This window comes from Haemorhous mexicanus, chromosome 1, assembly GCF_027477595.1.
Source record: "Haemorhous mexicanus isolate bHaeMex1 chromosome 1, bHaeMex1.pri, whole genome shotgun sequence".
Classification (NCBI taxonomy): domain Eukaryota; kingdom Metazoa; phylum Chordata; class Aves; order Passeriformes; family Fringillidae; genus Haemorhous; species Haemorhous mexicanus.
Window position 1 is genome coordinate 45,551,721 of NC_082341.1, and position 24,440 is coordinate 45,576,160.

The 24,440-nt window shown below is 46.6% G+C and overlaps 2 protein-coding genes and 1 long non-coding RNA gene across 5 annotated transcripts in view; 1 reads left to right on the forward strand and 2 right to left on the reverse strand.

Annotated features, from left to right (window-relative positions):
* Window positions 1-51: 51 nt before the first annotated feature.
* LOC132328361 (uncharacterized) lies at window positions 52-5,992 on the reverse strand. Its single transcript, XR_009486760.1, has 3 exons — window positions 5,556-5,992; window positions 4,165-5,347; window positions 52-2,106 (listed from the first exon to the last, which is right to left on the reverse strand). It is a non-coding gene; the product is annotated as an uncharacterized LOC132328361 (long non-coding RNA).
* TGM4 (transglutaminase 4) lies at window positions 4,400-17,850 on the forward strand. Its single transcript, XM_059848183.1, has 14 exons — window positions 4,400-4,535; window positions 8,032-8,211; window positions 8,328-8,431; window positions 8,754-8,883; window positions 9,524-9,642; window positions 10,967-11,074; window positions 11,645-11,819; window positions 12,328-12,466; window positions 12,730-12,833; window positions 14,075-14,326; window positions 14,970-15,317; window positions 16,252-16,421; window positions 16,884-17,020; window positions 17,508-17,850. Exons 1-14 carry the CDS (start codon window positions 4,520-4,522, stop codon window positions 17,647-17,649), a joined length of 2,124 nt encoding a protein of 707 aa, XP_059704166.1. The 5' UTR covers window positions 4,400-4,519; the 3' UTR covers window positions 17,650-17,850.
* Window positions 17,851-18,566: 716 nt separating this feature from the next.
* The window catches only part of ZDHHC3 (zinc finger DHHC-type palmitoyltransferase 3), a 33,950-nt gene continuing 28,076 nt past the window's right edge, over window positions 18,567-24,440 (reverse strand). For all 3 annotated transcript variants that reach the window (XM_059848201.1, XM_059848204.1, XM_059848194.1), the window contains exon 7: window positions 18,567-22,482. In XM_059848201.1, the coding sequence (XP_059704184.1) occupies window positions 22,240-22,482 (243 nt within the window). In that variant the 3' untranslated portion in view covers window positions 18,567-22,239. The remainder of the gene's footprint in view (window positions 22,483-24,440) is intronic.

The window sequence follows — 24,440 nt, forward strand, 5'->3', positions numbered from 1 at the left end:
AAACATGACATGATGGAGATCTTTCTTTGTAATTTATTGCACAAAATTCCAAAGAAGTTTGCCGAGAAGAAGAAGTACTTCATGTTGAGTTGTTTTAGACTAATACAAAATATCTTGGCAGTAGAGCATGCATATTTCAGTGTTTCCAGTGCAACAGTTGTACTAGAACTGAGGGTCAAGAAATCGTAGTACTGAAATTCCAGGTTCAGCCTTCACACGTTGTTGCTCAATATATCTGGACTGATATTGCAATTTTGCCTTTTGCACCTTAGCCAGGAAAGGGATCTTAAAAAATATTTTAGCATCTTAGAATTTTGGCTTGCTCTTAAAGCAGCTCTCTCTTTTGTCAGCGGCCTAAACCTTCAGTTTTTGGGCCCACAGAACATTTCTTTCAGGGCAGGGAGAGTGTTTTGCCTGAGTAGCTGTAAGTGTATGTATGATATATGTGGAGGAATGGTCGCTGTTTGATCTCTGTCTTTGCCTTCTTCAGCAGCAGAGCACTTGGGTGGTGCTGGGTTGGGCACAGGATGATAACAGTTTTCATTCCTTCTGCAGGTAAGTGCCCAAAGTCAGTCACCTATATCCCTTACTTAGGTCCAAAAATCCTTTTTCAGCGTTCAGTTGGAAGGAAGAAGAAGGGCTTCCATGACTCTTGTGGGTCCCTCACAACTCAGGATAATCTATGATTTCACGATGCTGTGAAGCAGTGGAATTTCCATAATGATTATACTGGCATCAATCACTTCTCTGGTATTTGCCTGTGAGAAACTCATTACCAGGTACCTGGGGCCAGATGACTTGGAATCAGTGTTAAGATCTGGGCTTGGCCATCTTTCATCAACCCCTGACGTCCGAATGCCTACCTCAAGCTGGCTCATGTTGGATTAGAAGTGAATCTGCCTGCTGGATACACGGGATGCCCTATGGGCACAGACCACTCTCATGGTCCATGGTTGAGGTATGTGAGTGAGAAGTGAGCAAATCAATGTTCCTTTCAGAGTAACAGCAGCACTGGCACGCCAGGATCATTGTGTGGATGTGATGTGTCTCAATACTAGGACATTCCTAAAGACTGAGGTACATCTTAATGAAATTGTGAGAGCAGGACCGACGTAGCACCTCCAATCCAGCTCAAATGAGATGGACCAGATCGTCAGCTGTTCTTCTGTGCTTTTTTGTCTTTGACACCCCCAGGATTTCTTACTACTTATCACTCCCTAGGCTGTGATTCAGGCAGGACTCAGCACCTACTAGGTGGTGCATGTGGGAGCAGTCCTGCTGTGGTCAGTGGAGGACATCTCCTCACCGTGGTGCCATCAGGACCCAGACAGGGGCTGTGTCCATGTGTTCCATGCCGGATGCACTGCTCACCCTCTGACACCTCAGAGCAACCCCGTGGGAAGGCTGAGAGGATGAGTTCACCTTTCCAGAGCACCGAAAAGGAAACCTTTTGATGTCTTATTTATTTTGAGTGTTACTCTGACTAGACGTAGAAAAAAAACCCGACAAAACAAAATCAACTTGAAGCCTCAGGTGTTTATAAAAAATGTAGCTCAGTAAATTGCTGTTATAAAGGGCAGCTTCTCATACGGTTGCGAATGAATGAAAATGTTAGGCTAAGGATTTGTCTTTCCTATTTGGCATCAATACCTGTGGTCATGCTCTGGAAGTTTGAACTTGTTTTGTCATTTTTGATACACAAAATAAACAAAACCTGAGACAAAGGGCAAACTTGCAAATAGGGGAGCAGCCACTGGGGAATTTTATTTTATTTGTTTGCATTTTATTACCTTCTTGTGCCAGCTAATAAGGTGACCTTGCAACAGACAGATGTAGATAAGGCTGACTGCAAGCTGGGAAGTAAATTGCTGACATTATTGGGAATACGGAGATTGCCTGTGGGGAAAAAAAAAATCTCCCACCACTGTTAATTTAAAAGAGTATAGTTTTATGAGACAGATTGAAATTACTAACTGTTTTAACTATTTGGGGGTAAAAAAATGAAATTAAAATGGGCTGGTATTTTTCATTGCTTCACCAAGAAGAAAAAAGCCATGGAGCTGAACCACAGCCAGCCACTCTGATCAGCAAAGACAGAAGGTTTACCTGTAAAAAGATAGAGATCACCTGCTGACAACATGAAAAAACTTGAAACCACATCTTTTAAAAACATTCCTGTAGTTTAAGCTGAAATTCCTCTTCTCAGACCTTGCCAACAACTCCTGGAGAGTATTAGAATTCAATGGCCTTTTCTGGCAGGGCAAGCTGGTACGAGCCAGGGGCAGGAGGTTGTGTTGGGAGCGTGGTACCATGCGCCAAGTTTAGTTTTGTTGAATTGAGATACTAACAGTGTGTAGAGAAAGATAGTGGGAATGGGCTAGATCAGCAGCTGCACAAAGCAAAAGGAGAACTGAAACCATGCCCCAATGGCCAAACCTCCCCCCAAAAAAGGTCAGCCACCTTCCAAGATGGAGTAAGTTCAAAGATGGCAGGGCAGAATCCACACCCATGTAAATTTTACAATCTTTCCTTGAACTCTGAGGTTTAAAGTGAGGGTCAGGACAAGCACTCTGTTGAAATCAAAGTTGTGCAAAACTCCACAGCACTGGAAGTATGACTGTCTCTGGTGAATACATGCCCTGCTTCCCTTGCTCACCCTCCAGCACACATCTAAAACATTTTTTTCAGAAGTAAAATGTTACCAACATAAATCTGTTCCTGTTTGCAAAAATCTGTAATTTTGCTGTAGGACTATTGTGTCAACACAATTTAAGATGCCTCCTACCAAGCATAAAATGATGTATAAAACAGGTTGAGACTGGATTAGGAAGCTACTGTCAGTGACTTCAGCTGATGTAGATTACTCTTGCTGCAGTTAAGTGGAAACCAGTAAGATACATCATAAATGTTCAGATTACATGCATTACTGGTTATGTTGTTGTACTGACATTCCATGTGTACTTAATTTCATCCCATACTGCTTCTAAACAAAAATGTCTTTCACCCCCTAGGAGGAAGGAAATGCAGAATAAGAGCGCCACAGAAGGGTAAATCAAGGCTGCAGTGCTTTTGTCAATCACTATTGATTGACAAAACTACGTATTTCACTAAATACATAGTTGCCAGCACATTGTCTGGTGCTGAATGCTGAGTGATGCTCCGTCTGCTGAGAACATTGGTGGTTCCAATGTTCTTGTTCATCTTCAGATGTCCGGCGAGATTATGGATGTGTGCTGAACCCTCGGTGCCCTGTGGTGCCCTAGTCACGCTCTCAAGCAAGGACACCCAACATACACCTGCCAGCAAGCAGTGACATGCTCAGAGAGTGGTATCTGCTAACTCAGCTGCACCTTTGCACCAAGGGAAACAGTCCTCCTAAAAGGAAATACCTGCTTGCCTAAACCAGTGGAGAAAAGTCAGTGCCTTTGAAGGCTTCCAAAGGGAGATCTTCTTTAGGAACAACCCACATTTAGACAGGGAAGCCTTGCAAACAGAAGTCTACCTTGCTGAACCTTGGGCTGCTCCCATTGAGGGAGGCATCAGGAGGCTGAGACTGCTCCCACAGCTGAGCCACCTCTAAGTTTCTGGATGCCTGGGGACATTTGTATCTCTTTCTGGACACTGTGCCTCTGTCACTGGTGGCCTGTATACCACCAGCTCTCCTCTCTGTGGTGTAGGCTCATCTCTCCATCTTTGGTCACCCTGAGGACCAGGGTGGCAGTGGGGAATGAGGGATTCAACCATTCCTGGCAGAGACCTTTGGCAGAGCTGCCAGCAAAGAGCAGCCAGCAAACAGCTCCGGTTCCAATGCATTTCTTTCTCCTCTTGGACATGATCCGATTCTCCTCTTTCCCACTCAGTGCTCCCACTGAGCTATCTCCCTTGAAGCCCACCTCATCCTGTGAGGAGGGGGCCAATGCTAGGATCCTTCAGCTTTTCAACCCACATGTGTAAATGCTGGGTTTTAGCCCATGGCTCCAAGTATTTCTGTCCCAAATGTGATGACACAAAACTCATATACTTATAAGAATGTTAGACAGGTCTTAATGGGGAACTCTGTTCTCCTAAGGATTAAATGTTTGTGTGCATTCTTGTAAAGTTAGCCCTGGAGTTGCAGTCCTGGTGACCTGGATATTAGGGCATAGGTAAATTCTTGTTACTCACCTAGCCTGTGATTTTGCTGTTTGTCAGTGAAGGGTCTGTCCACTTGTCATCTGATTATGCAAATTCACCTTCCATGTGAGTCGGGATTTAAGTTTCGCTGTTTTTCAGGGTCTGACTATGTGCAGAGGGAGTTGTAGTCTTTTTTTTCTTTTTTTTTTTTTTTTTTTCCACGGGAACTTCCTTTCTTGAAACACCACCCCTTGGCAGTGGACCTGCTGACACCTCAGAGCAAGACACAGATAAAAGGGCGGCCTGTCTTCCTTCTCCACACTCAGAAGCAAGTGGCAGAGACTGCTCAGGAGTTTGGAAGCTGCTGGCACTGCAAGCATCTCAGGCAGAAACTCCGACAAGAACCATGTTCAGCAACACTGGTGAGTTTTTAATGCTTGACATATGTTAAGTGTGAAGTTTGGCAAGTCTCCTGCAGGTAGGATGGCAGCTCCAGAGGTTCTCAGCCCTCTGATTGCTATGGGTGACACCTTGAGGAAAGAAGTTTTGATGCCAGCACTGCTCACAGGGGATCAGTTTGCTCTGGCTGTGCAAATTCTGGTTTTGACAGGTTGGTAAACTAACTGCAAGACACAGCTCATTTTTCATTGCTATTCTTCAACCTGTAGACATCTGGTTCTATCAGTGATAATGGGAAAGAAATGCAGCTCTTTTAAATTTTTTCCATATCAATGTTAAAATGTTTTCTTTCTTTCAGGCTATTTTATCATGTTGATTTTTGCTCTTTAGTGATGACTGATAGCATCTGAAGGAAGTTTCAAAATAACTGAAAGGAGGAATTTATTTGTGCTTGAGCTCTGTCCCATGGCTGTCCTGCCTGCCCTGTTGTCAGGAGATTCTGAACCTACCTAGAAAGGTGCCTGGGTCACTCCTGCAGTAGCTGCTGAACCAGCACCACTGGCCAGCCCAGCCCCAGAATGCCCAAAACTCCTGGGGTTTGGGATGTAGCTGAGCAGATGCACGTGGGCTGGGTGGTGCCCGCAGCAGAGTTGGGAGCAGGTCTCCACGGCTCTCAGGAGGGGAGGGGTGTTTTAGCACTGCTCTGAGTCTCTCAGTTTCAAACCTCTGTACTCTGAGTGTGGATGAGCTAAAATTTTCCAGGAAATCTTGGACTGCAGCATCTTTGGGATGTGATCTCACATCTCTGGGATGTGCATGAGTGTTTGCCTGGAGGCTGGGCAAAAATCAGGAGTAAGTGCAGGTATCCAAATTATGCTCTCTCTTGAAAAGCTGCAGTTCTCATCCCCCTTCCCTTCAGTCTTTCTGAGCAGCCCTGTACCCACTGAAGCCAGACATACTATAAATACCCTGCTCCATATTGATAGGTTTTTTAAACCCCATAATCTCCTCATCATAAGGGAAAAAAGGCCCCATATACTTACCAGTGACAAGGTCTCATATGTCCATCTTCGATCACTGTTCTTTTGAAGCTCTGAACATCTCTCCAGGCAGGCAGTGATGCAATGGGGTTTGTGGGTGAGCGTAGAAAGGAGCTGTCTGAAGGATAAATCATGGAAATAGGTGACAAAATAATGCCTTGAATTTTTTTCTATTAAAAAAGGAAAAGAAATCTGACAGGATTTGAGGCTTGGGTTTGCTTCTGTCCCGGCCCAGGAATGAGCGCAAACAGGACTGCCTCTCACAGCCTGAGCCTCTGTCCTGTGCGTTCTGGGTATATACAGCTCTTCTGCAAATCTTAAATTTCCGTGTTGGCACATCAAGGTGCCTGCAGGCACCCAGAGGGTGTGTGGGGGCCCAGCTCCATGCCCAGGGCAGGAAGCAGGGCAGGAAGACAAAAGCAGCAGGAGAGGGTTTTCCAGGGAAGACAAGCTGCAGCCAAGCCCCCTGGGATGTGGTGATGGGTGCGCCACTGGCTCGCTCTGAGGCATTCCTTGGCACAGGACACCGTGCCAGTCAGGTCACAGGGTATCGCAGGTGTGTTTGCACAGGAATAAATGCAGCACAATTGACTAGCAGTGCTGAGTTCAGACAGGTCTTTGGCACAGTGCTCAGCACGGTCAGGCCATATTCTAGGGCAGCTGTTGTCAGTGAATCTTCCCCGTGCATCCCCAACATCGCTGGTGATGTCCAGAAATGGGATGGATATGCAGTCCCTAAGTTAAGAAGTGATGGATGGATGGATGGATGGATGGATGGATGGATGGATGGATGGATGGATGGATGGATTTCCTTGGGCACTTTCCCATAGCTATCCCATGTGTTCAACTCTCATATCCCTTTGCATCCCTCTCCCAGGACCAAGCCTTTCTGGTATCTTCTCAGCCCAGAGCCAGGGTTTTCCATAAAGAACAAGATTGAGCAACTTTAGTGTTTGGAAATTTCTTAATGCTGAGGAAGATGCACTTCCTCTTTGTCCTCAAGAGGGTTAAGCAGCTAGCTCCAGCTGAAATTTTTTGACATAAATTCACACACACCCCATTGCGCAAAATATCAGCCCGAGGTTGGCAACTGGCATGCAGCAAGCAAACAAAAAGCACTCAAATCTTAAGTTGGTTAACAAGGGATGCTGGTCAATTTTAAGTCTATTTGTTGTGCCAGTTATATCTAGTATGTAACTAAGATAAATATGGTTTATGTATTTACAAAGAGGAAACACACAGAGATATGGTTTGGATCCATGGGTGGTCGGTTCTGTTTACTCAGGGCTGCAGTCACTGCATGGCACAGGTTGCGGTAGGAAGTGTGCTGCTGATTTCAGCCTGCCCTGGGACTAGCCCTGCATGTGGCATCTCTCACGCCACACCAGCTGCCAGATTCCAGCCTCTTCTGTGTTGGGGATGGCTCTTGTTGATACTCAAATTAACATGGTTGCCAGGTACCATGCAAATCTGTCAAGGCATTTGGTGAATTAATCTCTTCAACCATTATGCTTTTGACTTGCTAATATCAAAGTTACCGTAACCCGTAACCCGTTTTTGCCTCTCCCATGTCTTCATCTGAATCACTCATGAGAAGAGTGCTTATGAGGTATTGTTACTCCCTGCTGTTCACACGGAATTCATCCTTTGAGGATATTTAATGGGCAGGTACAAGACATAAATGCTCCCAAAGAAATACAGCTCAGCCACATTCCAGCATGCTCTGGCTTTTCCTGTCACAACTGGGCAGCCTGCCAAAGCCTGATGCAGTGACCCCCCAAATCTCCATCATCATTCAAAGCTGAGGGCTTTCTTTTTGCTCAAGTGTATCACTGGGTTGTGCCTCTCAGAGCTCCACTCCTCTGCCACAGCCCTGAACCACGAGCCATTGGGCACAGAGCCATTACTGGCCCTGATCCTACCAAGGGTTGCAGGAGAGGAGGCAATCATTTTAAATATTGTGTCTTAAAAATCAGCTGCTGTGTTGGGAATGAATGGCACTTGCAAGGGGTTCTTGCTGGGAAGTAAATCTCTGCTGAAGCCAAATGGGAAAAGCAGCCCCCCTGAAGGGGGGCAGTGCTCTGTGATGTGTGTTCTACAGCAATCCATCCAGAGCAGGGACAAGCTCCTGCCTTGCCCTCTGACTATCTGGCCCTGAGCTGCTGTAACATGATTCTGCCTCCTCCTTCTCCCTCCATGTCTGCCCAGCGGGTCTGAGGTTCACCTCTGTGTATTTTCTTTATATTTAAAATTTTATTTATATTTTATTTTATTTTATTTTATTTTATTTTATTTTATTTTATTTTATTTTATTTTATTTTATTTTATTATTTTATTTTATTGTCTTTTGCTAGATCTCTTATTACTCTAGATATTTTGATGACTCACAGGGCTGCATTAAGGAGAAGAAAACTGTCTTTACTGAGAAAATTACCATCTCCTCTTTCTCCTTTCTCCTTTTCTCCTAATGTTTTTCCAGACACCAGTCTGCAAGTCACTGGGGTTGACTTTCTGAAGAGGCAGAACGCACAGCAGCACCACACGGATGGGTACAACATCCAGAGCCTGGTGGTGCGGCGCGGGCAGCCCTTCCAGGTGCAGGTCAGCCTCAGCAGGGAGCTGAGGGCTGCCGACAAGCTGACCCTGCGCTTTGGCATCGGTAAGCAGGGGTCCCTCTGTGGCCACCAGGCAGCATCCAGCCGCCTCTTCCTGGCACTGCACAGGCATTGCAGACCTGTGCAACCTTCACACATATTGTCTCGGGTTTGTTTCTAGGTGAAAATCCAATGAAAAACAGGGGGAGCCTGCTGTCACTGAAACCAGAGCGGGAGAATTTCAATGGGTGGAAAATTTCCATGGTCGAGAGGAATGACAAAGGGGTAAAGCTTGTGGGCAAGGGGCCCAGTGCCCAGTACCAAGCCTATCAGAAGCTACAGAGCAAAGCATCCTCATATCCCCGTCCTGCTTTCCCTTAGTTCTGTAATTTTACATGGGCAGCAGCCTTGTCCTGCTTATTTCATGGCTCCCCCCATGCATGGGCAGGCTTCGCCCTATCCCACTGCCTTCCCCTCTTTCCCCACAGGGATCTCCATGGCCCCCAGCTTTGCCACTCATGCCAGCTCTCTGTGGCACCATGTTTGTGCCATGCATGTGGCCATGGTGGGGTGTCCCTCATGCCGTCTCTCCTTGTTGTCCCCTCAGTGCCTGCTGTCTGTCACCAGCTCACCCAATGCCCCTGTGGGAAAATACAACCTGCATGTGAAGACTGGCAGTAACATTTACAAGCCCGAAAATGGTGTCATCTACCTTTTGTTCAATCCTTGGTGTGAAGGTAAGTGGTCCTGCAACTGGGAATGATAATTACTCCTAACAGAGATTGTCCCAGATGAAATTTTGCCTCATATTTTCCCTATTCTCTTTCTTACATACATTGCTTTTTCCCAATAAAACACTGTAAGCAGCATACTCATGGAGACAGTGGGAAGCTGGTCAATAGCAACAAGCCAGTTCCTCATTGGATATTCTCCAGTGCCAGGACATACAGGGACATCTATCTGTCACATCTGCACCTCTGTATTATCCCTCTCTGTTTCCCTGAGCCAGCCAAAGATTAACTGAGAGAACTGCGTTGGCCTAAGATCCAGAAAAAAATAACCAGAATAAAAAATTGTGTGGTTGGTGGGCATCACTAATTCCCTTGTTCTCTCTGCTGTATACCTAGTACTCCACAGTGTTCAGAAATAAGATTTTTGCAATAATAGAAGAGTGGTCACATAGCAATGGACCTACAGATGGAAATTAAAGATTAGTCTTACTGGAAATTCTTCATGATGGGAGCAAAAAATGGGAATGCTGCATGGTCATTGTTGGTGTGAATGTTGCAGATCCTTGGTTACCCCAGTTGAGCTTTCCATGGAAAATTTCATATAGGGTGTGCAAACCACCTGATGTCTGAGGGGTTTTTTCTACAGATGATGTTGTCTACATGGCCAATGAGGCAGAGAAGGAGGAGTACGTGCTCAACGACACCGGCTGCATCTATGTTGGGTCTGCATACAACATCTACGACAGGCCCTGGAATTTTGGGCAGGTAAAACACGGCTTTCTTGTCACTTCTTCATCCCTTCAGCATGAAGGCCATGAGTAGCTCAAAGTGCTGGAATGACCCTGCCAGCTTCACTGGGAGGGCTCACCTGCTTAGAGTAACCTATGTGCCTACGCGTGTTCCCCACCCACAGCTGGAGAACAGGGTTTAGTGGCACATTTATAGTCAGATGATGTGACCCTCCTGGTAAAGGATGTGGAAACTGGGAACCGGGTATTTCTGACTGAAAAAATTCCCATAAGGGAATTCCTGCTCTCATGCAACTGTAGGTGCTGTTAGTCAGCTAATGAGACTTGGAGAGGGCTGATGGGGAAAAAAAAAATCTGATTTACCTGCTGCATCATAGTCGGGAATAACGAGAGTGATATTGCTGGCAGAGGTTATCACCTTTCAAGTGGTGCCTTCACTGACAGCTGTGTGCAGGACACAATCAGCCACTCTCTCAGGAAAGGTGTTCCTGCATGCTGCCTCTGAGATTACTCCAGAGGAGTGGAATATCAAATTGGCTTGGGCTAGAGATAAGAGGTGGATGCCAGAGCAGATTTATTTGCACCCTGTACAAAGCATACAGGCACCAAGCATGGTATACTGCACCCTATCCAGACAGAAATCCCCAGTAAAAACCTTTCAAATCTGGGTTTTTTTCTGTTTTGTTTTGTTTTGTCCTGTTTTGTTTTGTTTTATAAGTTTACAGTTTTTGCAGGATATCTGCAGAATACGTATCTGCAGGACACACATAGCCCAACAAAGGTGCTCACACTGATGCCTTTACACAAAAGGGGCCAAAGGGCATCATCTGTAGGGCTGTTCCTATCCTAATATTTATCCTGCTCTTAAGCAGTGAGAATTGATATTGATATTCTGACAAGCTTCATTGGATCATATGTTTGACAACTTTCTGAACTGGACCTCAGGGAGCTTTATCAGCAATTGCCAATTAGGAATCTTTGTTGTAATAATTAGCATTTATGTACCTTTCTTTTTTCCAAGGTTCATTTTGTACTTATGTCAATAGACTAAATATCAGTAGAGATCTTAAATTTTCATTACTCTTGTGAGTAATTTGCAGAGTTGCAGGGAGATGACGTTGGTGACTTTTGTGCACAGGAGTAAAGATTGCTGGGTCAGTTCCAACTGTGTTTGCAAGACACCCGAGACAGCTTTTTGTCTTACAAGGCTGAGTTTCCTTTTAGCCCTTGTTTGGAGAGAACAGCTTTGGAAAGGCCCACAGCCTTGGAAATTCAATATCACAAGCGAATTCTGGTTTAGAGCAGCATATAAGAATATCTCCATTTTCTCCCCAAAATAGTTTGAGGAATTCATCTTGGATGCCTGCATGTATCTGCTGGACAAAAGCCAGCTCAGTCTGGATGGGAGAAGGGATCCTGCACATGTGTCCAGAGCCATGTCTGCTTTGGTAAGCCTCTCTCAGTGGAGTGCTTTGCCCCTTCATATCTTCCCTCATCCTTACTTGCTTTTCTTTCCCTGGGACCATGAACACCATTTCAGGAGGCATCTGAAAGGGATTCCTTTGGGAAACTGCAAGTAAAGAGACTGAGGCATTTTGGGGTGGAGGGAAGAGGCAAACAAAAATATAGCATGTTCCCATCTCCAAAGCTTGCAGCTGGCCCCGTGGTTGTCCGTCCTCATCAGTTGTGTTGGTGAGGCCAACACAAGGGTTGTGTTTTGGGCGGGGAGCTACTCTCTGTGCTGAGAACCTTTTGGAGCCCTGTAGTTTAAGACACAGGATGCAGAGTTAATTTTTACTGCCCTGAGCAGTTGCCACCTCCCTCTAGATATCCAGGTGGAAGCTTTCTAACCAGGGGAGCCCCAGCCAGGACCAGAAGCCTTGATGGGTCCCACATGGCTGTGGAGCACCTGGGAAGCCACAGGGCTGGCAGAGACCCTTGGGGTTTAAGCCTCATTCAGCCTCATCCCTTAATTTTTCTCTGTGTGTGTCTGTGTGTGTGTGTGTGTGTGGCCACAGGTTAATGCCAACGATGACAACGGAGTCCTGCTGGGGAACTGGTCAGGGAACTACGTCAGTGGAACATCCCCTATGGATTGGATTGGGAGTGTCATGATTTTGCAGAAGTACTACAAAACCAAGAAGCCGGTCCGTTATGGCCAGTGCTGGGTCTTTGCAGGAGTCCTCAACACAGGTGAACAGTGAAGAGTGACCTGCCTCCCTTCTCTGACACCCCAATTACTGTGCTAGTAAGCCAAATTACTGTGCCTCTGAGCAACAGAGGTGCCAGGGCCTGTCTGTGAGGAGAGGCTGAGGGAGCCAGGACTGCTCAGCCAGAAGAGAAGGCTTTGGAGGTCTGATCCTTGTGTGTAAATACCTGACAGGAAGGAGTGGGGCGCAGACAGGCTGTTCTCATTGATGCTCAATGACAAGAGCAGAGCTGACAGGCACGACCTGAAACATGGGAGGTTCTGTCTGAACCTGGGAAAACAGCTTTTTTCACTGTGGGAGTGACCAAGCACTGGCACAGGATGCCCAGAGAGGTTATGGAATCTACATCTTTGGAGATGTTCAAAAGCCATCTGGACACAGTCCTGAGCACCTGCTCTAGAGGAGTCTGGGTGGGCAGAGGGGTCAGATGAGAGGCTGCCCACCAGGCTGAGGGATTTTGTGACCCTGTGTTTTGTCTGTCTGTGCTGCAGTCATGCGCTGCCTGGGAGTGCCATGCCGCTGTGTGAGCACCTTCGACTCCGCCCACGATACGGAGGAGAACCTGAGAGTTGATGTTTACCTGAACGACAAAGGAGAAAAGCTGAACTCGTTGTCCTTTGACTCTGTCTGGTACTGCCAAGTGGGGCTAATGCTTCCTACACCCTGTGCTGCCTTACAGTGCCCCATTTCCCAGCCCCAGCAATTCCTTTGAGAATTTCACCACTGCTTGGGGTTTGTTGCCCAGGAGAGAGAGAGAGAGAAGGCCAGGGGTTTCACAGGGTTACCTGCAACTACCCATTAAATCTGCCCTTACTAAAGAATTAAGGGAGGAGACCGTGATTCTTCAGGCCGTAACAACTCACTCCTTTTCTTTCCAACCCAAATGCACGCAGGAACTTCCACGTGTGGAATGATGCCTGGATGAAGAGAACAGACATACCAAATGGGTTTAGTGGCTGGCAGGCCATTGATTCAACCCCTCAGGAGCAAAGTCAAGGTAGGATTTGCCTAGAAAGGCTCTTCTGCAACTCCTGAGGGAGACAGGAATATTTTGTGTGTAAAACATGCTTCCCAGTCGACAAACCAGATACTCCCCACACACAGCTTCATGCACCAGGGCAGTGACAATGTAAAACAGCAGGTGTCACTCCTGCCACCTCAGCCCAGGATGGAGGGAACAGCATTTCTTGGCAAGCACAAAACTGACAGTGTGGGAATGAGAATTTTGTTTCAGAGGTTAGAGGACATCTAAGTCATTGGGTAGTTGAGCCTGTTCATTGGTAGATGAGAGGAGTGACCACCCAAACTCCCTGCACAGGTTCAAGGAATTTGAAGGTGGAAAAAAACTAAAAGGATAATCCTCAGGGAAGTGCAGAAAGTGGAATATTGCCTAGAGATCAAACACAGTTGTCTGGATGCAGCTGACTTAATAATCTGATACTGAAATTGGCTAAGGAAGAAACTTTCTAACACAATTTTGAAGCATTGGAAAGCAGGTATTCATTAGAAAGCACGCTGGACACCCAGAGGGTATTTCCTCTGATTGAGTGTATCATGAAATTTCACAAGGTATTTATTCCATCATGATCATACTTATTCATTAGAGTGTACTTTATGGCTAATACATAAACATCACTTCTTCTAGAACTAATTTGCTTGCATCTGCCTCTTACTGGAAGGCCTTTTATGGTCCTGGGGAGTCATCTGAAGGGGTCCCGGGTGGTCGTACTCACTAAGTACCCCTGGCGTTACAGATGACCTTGCCTGGAACTTTTCTTAGGGCACATGCTGTTGTTTCTTGTCACAAAGCATTGCCACAAAAGTCACTACATCCTCATTATCTGTTTATCCACTGGTTCCAGCTATGCTTAGCATCCTGTGGGCCTACTTTTACATTCTTTTATTCTTTAAAACACATTGCCCGTGTTTGGACAAGGCATCATTATGTTCTGTTCCTTTTATCAAACCAAGCTGTGGGTTTCTAACTTTAAAATTTTCTAAGTGAGGGGAAACATGAAAAAGCTCCTACCAGACCTTGGTCATCTATAAAAAATTCCCAAGAAGCTTTGAGATAAATGAGAGGCTTTGGAGTTCATTACTGAGTTGGAGGGCTGTTTACTGCGATGTGTCAACTGTCATGGCCTCAGATTCCTGCTTGAGTGTTGTGTGAGTGTGGAGCAAAAACTGGAGTCACTGCAGGTGTTTGGAAAGCCAGCTGGCATTGAATGCCCTTTCCAGGTTGTTTCCAGTGTGGGCCATGCCCGGTGAAGGCTGTCAAGGAAGGAGATGTGTACTTGCCTTACGACGCCAAGTTCGTGTACGCGGAGGTGAACGCTGACAGGGTCTACTGGCTGGTCAAGAAGGTGAACGGCAAGGATAAATACTTCAAGGTTGGCACGGAGACCCAAGCCATCGGCAAGAACATCAGCACCAAAGCTGTGGGGCAGAACAGGCGGGTAGACATCACTCAGGAGTACAAGTACCCCGAAGGTAACTGACCCCATCCTCTGACACAGTGCCAAAGAGGACACCCCGACCCTGCAGGTCACCCCACAGCACGCATTGTTTCCAGGAGAAAACTGCAGGAGTAACTGCAGTGGCAAACTCTGCCCAAGGCCTGGAGACCCTCGGGGAGCAGCACTGCTCCCGGGCATCCTCATGCCCACAGTGACACCTATAGGCTGTTCCTCGGGGACACGAGCGAGCTTCCAGACTGTGAAAGAAATGGGCTGAGTGGTGGACCTAGTGTCACACTGATCTTCGCTTAATTTTTTCATTTTTTCATTTTTTCTTTCCATTCCCCAAAGCATTTTGGAAAACAAAAATCCCACATTTCCTTCCCACAGTTGTCCAGATCCAGCCATGTTGTCCTAGATTGTTAAAAGCTTCTCAGTTAGGAGGGAAAAAATATCAGGCTGAAATATTTAAGAGTATCCATCCTCTAAATTGTCTCTTCCAGGCCAGAATGCTGCAGTTAGATTTGGTGGTAGCATAAACCAAGAAGTTGTCCTAAGGAGAGGCTGGAGGTGCTCTGACATCCTCTCTGCTTATCAGCAAAAGCATAAATAAAGGGAAGATAGCGCTGGGTGAGGAGACTGAGATACAGCTGTCACCCATATTTCTCTTCATCCAGGCTCCAGAGAGGAAAGAATGTCCATGGAAAGAGCTTACAGCTTCATACGCCCTTCAGGGTTGATGCCTCGTTCAGGCTATGCTTCGACTATGCAGACACTAGGCTCCAACACCCAGCCTTTGGTCCCAAATGAGCCAGCCACCAAGACTGGGCTCCACCTGGAGATAGCCAATACAGAACCTTTGCATCCTGGCAATCCCCTTGAAATGGCCATCACGGTGAGGATCTCTGCTCCTGGGAATTGGACTGTTGAGCTTATTGGCTCCTGCCAGCTGCAGTACTATACTGGAAAAGTTCAGGCCAATCTTGGAACTGTCAAGGAGACCATCAATCTTGAAGGCCCATCTGGTAAGCACAGAAAGCTTGCTGTGTTCTGTAGACTAATTTACTGTGGCAGTTTGTACTGGCTCCACTCTAGACCAGTGTACGTCTCTGTACTCTGTGAAGAGCAGAAATTGCCTGCCTAGAACCTACCTCCCTCTTCACTGCATTTGGAAGTCTCAGTTACAGACTGGGATCCCACTGTAGCAGGGACCAAACAATGAAGGCCCTGCAGCAGATTCAAGGAGGTGATTAGGAATACATCAGTGTGGGCAGACAGAGGTTTTCATGGCGTGAGCAAGGTGTCCTGAAGCATCTCCCTCCTGTCCTCACTGTCTGAGCATCAAAGATGTCAACACAGGCTTTGTGTGCATCCATGTGGATCAGATCCCTCACAGGATTTAGATGGCTGGAAATGTCAGCCTTTTTTTGTTCTTCTGTTTGCTACTCTAATTTGGGTGGTGGTGATGCTGCTGAGTGTTATTTTCTGAATTTGCCCAAGCAAATTCCCACTTCACAATTGCCTGCCTGGCTGATCCCTGGAGCTCTTGGCTGCTGTGCTTTGCACATCTTTGAGCAACCTGGGCTGTATTTTTGATCCCAAGCAATGTAACTGAAATTTGCTAAACAAGAGATTAACGAGTGATAATTAACAAGCCTTGCTGATTCCTAGCATGAATCACTCACAAAAAAAAAAAAAATCTTTGCTGTTGATGAGCACTGAGTGTTTTCACTCATGTACTGTTGCTGTCAAAATGCAGCAGGGCAGGACACAAAGGTAGCTCCTTCCCATGGGCTGCATGTGCCAGGTACCACTCACTCAGCTAGGGCTTCCCCCCGCAGGGACTGAAGGGAAAGCAGGATGGTCTCAGCAAATATGGCTCATGCCACATCCTGCCGACTTTGCCACCCAGTTCCTGGGCATGTGATGAAACATCAAGCTGTGTTTCCTTTCCTGCAGAGATGCAGATCCCCCTGAAAATAGCACCTGATGCATACATGAAGACACTGTCCTCCGTAGAAGATGAAGTGCTCATCCTTGTCACTGCCATTGCCGAGGTCAAGGAAACAAATGACAAACTCACCAAGGAGACCTCAATGAGATTCGAGTATCCCCCCATCACTGTCCAGGTGAGGCAGCTGCCAGCTGGGCTCTGGGAGGACAAGGGTTAAAGCTCTGCTCACTGCAGCACCACGGTGGTGCTAGCATTCCCAGGGGGATCTCCCAAACAACTGCCTCCTAGGATGCTCAGTTCTTGGCATCTTACTTGGCTAGTCAACATTCATTTGAAGGTTGAAAGCAGCCATGAAATCAAAGTTTTATTACTGCGACATCTAAAAGGGGAAGGCAGGGGCTGCTGGGGGAGAGGGCACTTTGTACAAGGCCCATCTCCAAGCCCACAGCTCTTCCTGAAGCAAAAATGCGTTGAGAAACCATCTGGGAAAACACAGTGCTTCGGGTGGGTGGAAAGGATATGAAGGGGCTGTCCCCTACCAAGCTGGTAGTGAGCAAACCTGCAGCAGCTCTGGCATCTTTATTACCCCTCTCATCCCCAGTATTTGGGTTTGTTTCTCTCTTTCCTCCTCTGCCAGATGCCAGAAACAGCCAAACTGTACAAAGACTTCAACTGTGCATTAATCTTCAAGAACAAGCTGAATGTGACCTTGGAAAACTGCAAGCTGCTGGTGGAGGGCTTGGGCATATTTAAGATGACAACATTTGAGCAGGGGTAAGGAGATGAGCCAATGAAATGACTATGGCAGGACTCTGCTCTGTGTGTTTTTTTTTAAATATCCTTGAAGAAGTGGTTAGGGGATTTGCAGTAAGAGGGACCTTTGCCAGATGTGTTTGAAACTGCACCACATTTGGCCAGAAAGACCCACACAGCAGTTGACAGGCTCAGGGCAGATGGACATGACAGGGACTCCCCCCATGCTCCTGCTGTGCTGCCCAACAAGTGTGAGCACAGCTGCTTCATTCAGAGCTGAATCTGGTGTTTCAGCAGTACTGGGAACTCTGGGGAAGGTCCCCAGGATCACTGGAACCACCAGGCAGTACCACCATGCCATGCCCCATTTGCTGCAAGTTGGTCATGGGGGAAGGAGAATACCCACCCTAAAACCATGCAGTGACAATTTCTTTAAGAGAAATTATTCCAAAGTGGCAAATAACCCTAATTCATGCTGGGACTATTTTGGTTTTTCCTTTGTCCTCAGGGATATAATGCCTGGCAGGATCATGAAGTCTGAAATAATATGCACTCCGACAAGACTAGGAGAGAAGAAAATCATAGCCAAGCTGATCTCAAACCAGATCAAAGGGATCTCTACAGAGAAGGGCATCTTCATCACCGAGTAGGAGCGGTGCCTTGTCAGCGAGCAAATGTTGGCCTTGCTAAATGTATCACATCACTGGACACTTCTCGCCTTCTTGATTGCTGCACAGTGCTTCTAAAGTAAACAGCAAAAATGCCATAAAGCCAAGGGAATTAAACTGCCTTAAGGGCACAGTTGCATTGATTGCAGTTAATTGTGATTCAATAAAGATGGTGAAAATTGACTGTGCGATTTTGTTTGATGATATTGTCACATTGGGATGGCTCTGGACCCACAAGGGGATGTTCCCATTTCAGACCAGGGATTGGAGCTTGTGTTGGTACCAGCTTCAGCCAGAGATGGGTGTGAGCCTGGGAGGGGCAGCAGTGCTGTGGTCCTACATGGAAGGACACACAGGGACCTCACTGCACCAAGGGCTGCTATGCAGCTCAAGGAATATTTCAAGCAAATCCCTCCTGGGTAATTCCCTCTCCTCCCAGCTGACCATCTGGGGAGTGTACCAGCACATGCCTTTCCTTGTCATTAGAGCTCAGAAAGAGCAAACCCAGCACATTCTCTCCAAACACCATTTTTTATACATCTTCCTATCCCACTGCTTTTGGGGGTTTTCAGGTATTTTTGGTGCCATCTCCAGCAGCATTCATTACTAGTGCTTCCCTAGAAATGCACAACCTCTATTCTTCCCCTTCCACCCTGAACACTGCTGGACTACAGGAAGAACCTTGATGGCAGTGTACACCAGGAGCTCTTCCTGCCATAGTCACACTGGAGAAGACAACAGCTGTGCACAGCTGGAGCCCACCAGCACTGCACACCCCAGCAACTCCTGAGCCCACCTCTAGCAAGGGATTTCCCTGTCCCACAGCATGGTCAGCAGCAGAGTGGCAGTGGGTTTGCCAGCATTTCCACAAGTAAAGAGGAAATCAGGTCACGCAGTAGTATAGGGAGTAATTTATCTGTTTATTTAAAAGGCAAATGCTCAAGCATTAAGGCAGTGGAGCAGAAAAAAGAAATGGTGACTACATCTGGTTATGTGCCAGCCCATAGAAAGGGAAGAGGGGAAAAAAGGACATAAAAAGGCAAAAAGGTTTTAACCACTCTTCTGCATTTCAAAGATTTGGGGAACTCCCAGACGAGCACGCAAGTGGCTGCCAGGCCACAGAAGGGGTTCAAGGCTGCCCTGACCCCTGCTGCCCCTCTGCTCACAGTGTTGTGTCGCTCCACAGCAGCACAGTGTCCCCGAAAGGCCACCTCCTGTGGTGGCACAGTGGCGGGGAGTGGGAAATCCTCTCCTCAGGCAGAGCGGGTGCAGGGTCCATGCGCATGACGTCCGCAGAGCAGGGAGGAGCAGGTGGTGCTTGGCAGATGAAGTATTAGTTCTTTAGAAAGTACAGCAGTGACTGAAGGCACAAAAGGAGTTACAAACAGCAAAAAATGGATTTTTTTCACGAGATGTAAATTCCCTATTTGCATAGAAAACCTGCTGTAGAAGACACCAGGTGAGAAGTATGAGAACACTTTCCACATATGCCACGACTCTGTCCATCGCATATTAACACTTCACATCAGAGCAGTGATGAGATCTTCAGCAGACCATGTCCCACTGAGCAGTGCAGGGGGAGCATCCTCCCTAGCCCCATAAATTTAGGGCACTACGAGCAGGCTCTCCAGAATGTCTTTCCTGGGACCTGGCGAGCCAGCCAGGACCACAGCAGCATGGTCTGAACATGAAGGCATGACCTAACAAAGGGCAAGAAGTGTGTAGAGGGAAGGGAAAGTAAACAGTGAGCTTAGTTTCAATTCCATGTAAATCTTGTTTGCTCTCAAGCTACCAGTCAATCCTTAAAGAAGGAGGTTTACACAAAAGCTGTGGATAAAACAGACTTTTCCAACTTGTGAGGACTTGTGATTTCTGACAGTTGTCATACTACATTGAGACAGAAAGGACACCAAGGAGTAGTGGGACTTCGGGAGAGGCCAAGGGAGACTGACAGCCAAGAAACACCAGAACTGATTTGCTGGGCATAGGAAGTCACCCTGCCATGTCTTGAGGGTACCACAGCTGGAGCCGGCTGTCCATGCTCTCTGTAAGGCCCAGGGACATGTCTCTGTCTCATTCAGACTATAACTGGAGGAGAGGAGATGACTGCTCTGGCTCTTACCCTCCTCTTCACACTACTTTTCTGATTCCCCTATTAAATAAAACAAATCCAGAAATGCCAGCACCTGAGGAACAACAGGAGAGGTGGGAAACAGAACAAATGACAACTGTTCTCATGATGAAGTGAACCAGGTTTGAGAGTGGAGGAGAAATTTGGCCGCCTCCATCCACGCCTACCCAAAACCATGTCCTAGAGTAGGGTCCCTGTCCTGAGAAGCATCCCTGGAATGCAGAACACAGGTTCTCTCCCAAGCTGACATCCCCATATGCCTGCCTCAAGGTGGCATGGACTAAGTTCCTCCCTGTAGCACCATTCCCACTGCAGACACAGCACCAGAGGCAGGGGTGTTAACTGGATGCAGAAGTGGAGCAGCAGGGCAAAATTAGAAAACATGAGCTAAAAAGGGCACTCTTACTCCTCCTCTTTCAACATGGCCATTCCTCCCTGAGGAAATCCCTTACAGACCCGTGTATGTCCCTGACATCCCTCTCCTGTGGGATGCTGACAGGGAGGAACATAGGCTAGTGCAAAAGGAGGAGCTTCTTCCCTCAACACCCTTCTGCACACGGCAAAGACATTCAAGACCTCACGACTAAATGACATGAGAGGATATCTCATTTCCCCTCATGTGGGAGGTGTTTCCCTTTAATCCAAAGGTTATGAATATGCAGTTCCTAATGATGTTCTCTAGATCTGCTTTTCAGTGACAAAGAGACATCCAGTGTGAACAGGGAATGGGACAGCTATTCAGAAATACCCCCTGGATTTTGGTGAAGCTGTGCTCTTAACAGCCAAGGCACTCTATTTGTTCCCACCACCTTTGCCAGAAAAAAGGATTGCTGTGGCAGAGGACAAGTCCAGGAGAGAATCTCATCCCTCCACAGTAGCCCTGAATGTCACACAATCAATGCACACAAAGGTGCTTTCTGAGGGGTTAAAAATAAATGTAAAAAAAAACTTGCACAAATTCCATTTGATATTACTCCTATAAATAATAAAAGCTTCTTATAGGTCTTTCACAATACCATGCTTTCACCCCAAAAACTCCTTTCTCTTCCTTTTGAGAGGAAGCAGTTATCTTTGGTTCAGGTTACAAGGGAGGGGGACATAAAAGCAAGCATGTTCTGGGGGGGGAAACCAGTAGCATATTTCTAGTCTCCTGCAAATTTAATGATACTTAATCTAAGGGATATGACAGAAGAGGAAGAAAAACACAAATGAAGAACAGTCTAAATTAAAAGTAGCCTGACATCTGGAGGATGCCAAGTGTTTGCAGTGCATCTCAATGCAGAAGTTGGCAACAGCTCTGCAGGACTTTGCTGCATCTACTGCCTCCTGCAGCAATGCCCTCTTTGAGTGACGGGTGTTCCTTCTACAGGTCCACCAGCATTCCCCAGGGATTGGCTGCAAAATTAGTGAAAGGAAACCTGGAGTCATGGCACGTACTAGTAGGATAATGTTAAACCCAGTTAGATTAGGAGGCACAATTCATTCTCTACCAAGAAAGGAGAAACATCTAAATTAGACAAGTCAAACAGAGAGAGGTAGTACCTCCATCACAGGGTGTTCACATTGCCCTCTCTTTCACTGCAAAAATAGCTCTGGTACCTGGCCTTGACTGCTTCCCTGCTCCCTGGGCTGCAGAGCTCAGCCAGGCAGCTCCCACTCCACTCATCTTACATGCCAATGAACCACAGCCCTGGGAGAAAGCTTCCTCCCACCAGCACCAGCAGCTCAGCATCCTAGCCAACATTTGCCCCTTGGTGGCTGCACTGGCCATGGGTCAATGCTCCCACCAGCACCATCACAAGCCCACCACCACCTCTGACAAGCACCACCAGTCCTGGGCAGTCTCACAAGCACAGAGGGTAAAAATTAACCCCTGGAGATATTTCAGAGCACAAAGGAATCACATCCAGGGTGAGCTCATCTATCTGCTGCATCCATAGCCCTGCATCCCACCTCTGCTAAGACCAGTGCACTAGCAACATTCATAACCCACAAGCAGCACCCATGGGACGGGATGGGCTAAAGAGGATGCATTTTTCCAGAAAACTTTCAGAGCTGGCTGATCTTGCCATCACACATTTAGTCTTCCAAAGAGCTGTAAGAACAAAAGATTAACCAGACTCCCTAGGATGGCACATTTCTGGGAACTGGAGCCAATCTATCTGACATTTATAAACTGTCCTTAAATGCCATGTAAGAAAAGACCGATAAAGCAGTTGACACAGGTCTGAAAAGGAGCTTATGAACCCCAACACTTATGAAGCTCTCTCTGGAGATTTGCATTGCTTCTGCTAGTGCTGTAGCGTCTGCTCCAGACCAATACTCCTGAATTTTTTAATGCGCCAGAAAGTATGTTAACAAACAACCCTTAAATCTCCAGCACAAGTAATTATTTAAAAAAAAAAACACCTGAAAGCTTCTCCTGGAGGAGAAGCTTTGCTTTATTCATGCAACATTTGGATGGCAACATCTCGAGCCAGAAACTGCTCGATTTCTTCTTGGGTCATTATTTCAGATGCAGGAGCTGCTGCCACCGCTTCAGCTGGCGCTGGGCTCTCGCAGTTCAGGTTTGAGAAAGGGTTGAACCAACCCAGGGAGAAGGCACCTCCAAACGCCAGCTTCATTCCTTCCCAGCCGCTGATCTTCTCCCAGGTTGGCTTTTGGTTTTTAAGTCGCTCAATACCCTGCAAGAAGAGAAGAGTTTATGGTCATCTCACGCTTACACAGGTGTTTGAGCACCAAGCACTGTAGCACATGCAGAACTGCCTACCTATAGCCAGGCTGATGCTATTCCAGTTTGAGTTAACTATGAAGACAGACACTCTGCATTACTGAGAGTTTCACCTCCAAATTTACCAGCAAAACCCTCACACAAGATCAAATTCATGGACAGTCTGAATCTTGCTGATGTATTTTTGGAATCAGTTGATTTTTAGGCTACAGGGATGGCTTCTGAAAAGCCATCCTTTTGGGAAACATGGACCTCTTCTCACATAGCTTTTCGAATCCTGCCAACAAGCGACAAAATACAGTTACAACTTAAGAGTTTCATCTTGATTGGGCATTTTTTGCAATAGTTCAGACACAGCCAAAATACTGCACCTTTTCCCAGCAACCAGGAATTTACCACTGCCACACCTAGGCTAGTCACTAGAAGTTCACTCTGTGCCAGTTAAGAGCAAATATTTAAGAACACAACTTCCATTTACCAAATTGTCAAAGACAAATTACAATGCAAGCCAGATAATCTGCTGGGAGGTGAGAGATTCTATACAAGTTAATGTGGAGGCTTCAAAATGGGACTGGAGCCTTGGTCAGTATTTTGATTCATTCTCCCTCCAAGAATGTCACTTTTACTAAAGCAAACATTTTGATTGTACTTAAAGAACAGATCCATTGAATTTGGGCAGCGATATTTTTTTCCCTATAGTCTTCTCCACATAGAAATAGGGAACTAAAATTTATTTTCTTAATGATTTTTTTAAGGCTACCACTGTGGGATATAGGGCACAACTTTTTATGCCCATTTTCTATATCATGTAAGAGAGGAGTCAGATCTGCAGCTGTGTATGACCCACTTGTGATGATATACAAGTGACCGCACAGAAAGTCTGTTCTTAGAGAAGCAAGAGTACTGGGATCCAAGTTTTGAGAAACTCAAGCAAAGGAAAAAAATGTGCAAATTGGGTTAAAACTATAAGAACAGTTTTAGAAGAGCTAGAAGAACAGCACACTTTTCATGTTCTAATTCTACAGATTCTTCTTGACAACACACAAAGCATTCAAAGCTTTGCAGCGAGGGGAAAGGAATACACACAGCAGCTCAGCAGCAGCACAGCTGCACTAGTTGTCAGCCTCACAAATAAAACAACAGCAGCAGCTCAGTTTGCAGCAGCTCAGCATGAGCAGACCCAGGAGAAAGCACACCACAAACCAAAGCACTGTGTGCAAAGCTTTTATGAACTTCATTCCTTCATTCATGCCCCATTTCTGGTGCTGACTTAAGAGAAACCCAGCAGTAAACGTGCAGAAAGGAACGACGCAATACCAAATCGGAATTCCTCAGGGCTGTAATTTGGGAAAAATTCAGGCCCTGAAGGATTTAGAATGCTAAGCACAGGCCTGTGGCACCTCACCCTGCTCCCAAGTTTGCAAATGTAGCATTTCAAGTGCTCCAGGGTAAAATCCCCTGCAGCCTCTGGTCCCTTGGGATGCCACACTTTGTGTGCCACAGCCAGGGCCTGACCTTACCTCCCTGCTGGGCAAGCTGGAGAGGAGCAGGGCTTGTGCACAGCAGACCCTTGGCAAAGCCTTCTAGCACTACCATAAACTTTTCCTCCAGGATACTGCATTTCCAGCACCCAGCGGCTGCACAACCAGAGGGCAGAAGCTCTGGCAGCTTAAAGCAGGAGAGCACCTTTGGTTGTGCGCTGTTCCTTAGCAAACTGCAGAGGTTTCCCGTGTGTTAGTAACAAACTGGCTGGAGCACAGCTGGAGCACTTACTGTGTGAGCATCTGGAGAGAAGGAAAACAAGTAGCACAGAGCAGGAGGAGAGACAGACATCAGGCATTTCATTTAAACCCTTCCCTGAAAACACAAGTTTCAACCCTGCCCTCAGTCATTTGCGTAATCCGTTTCAAT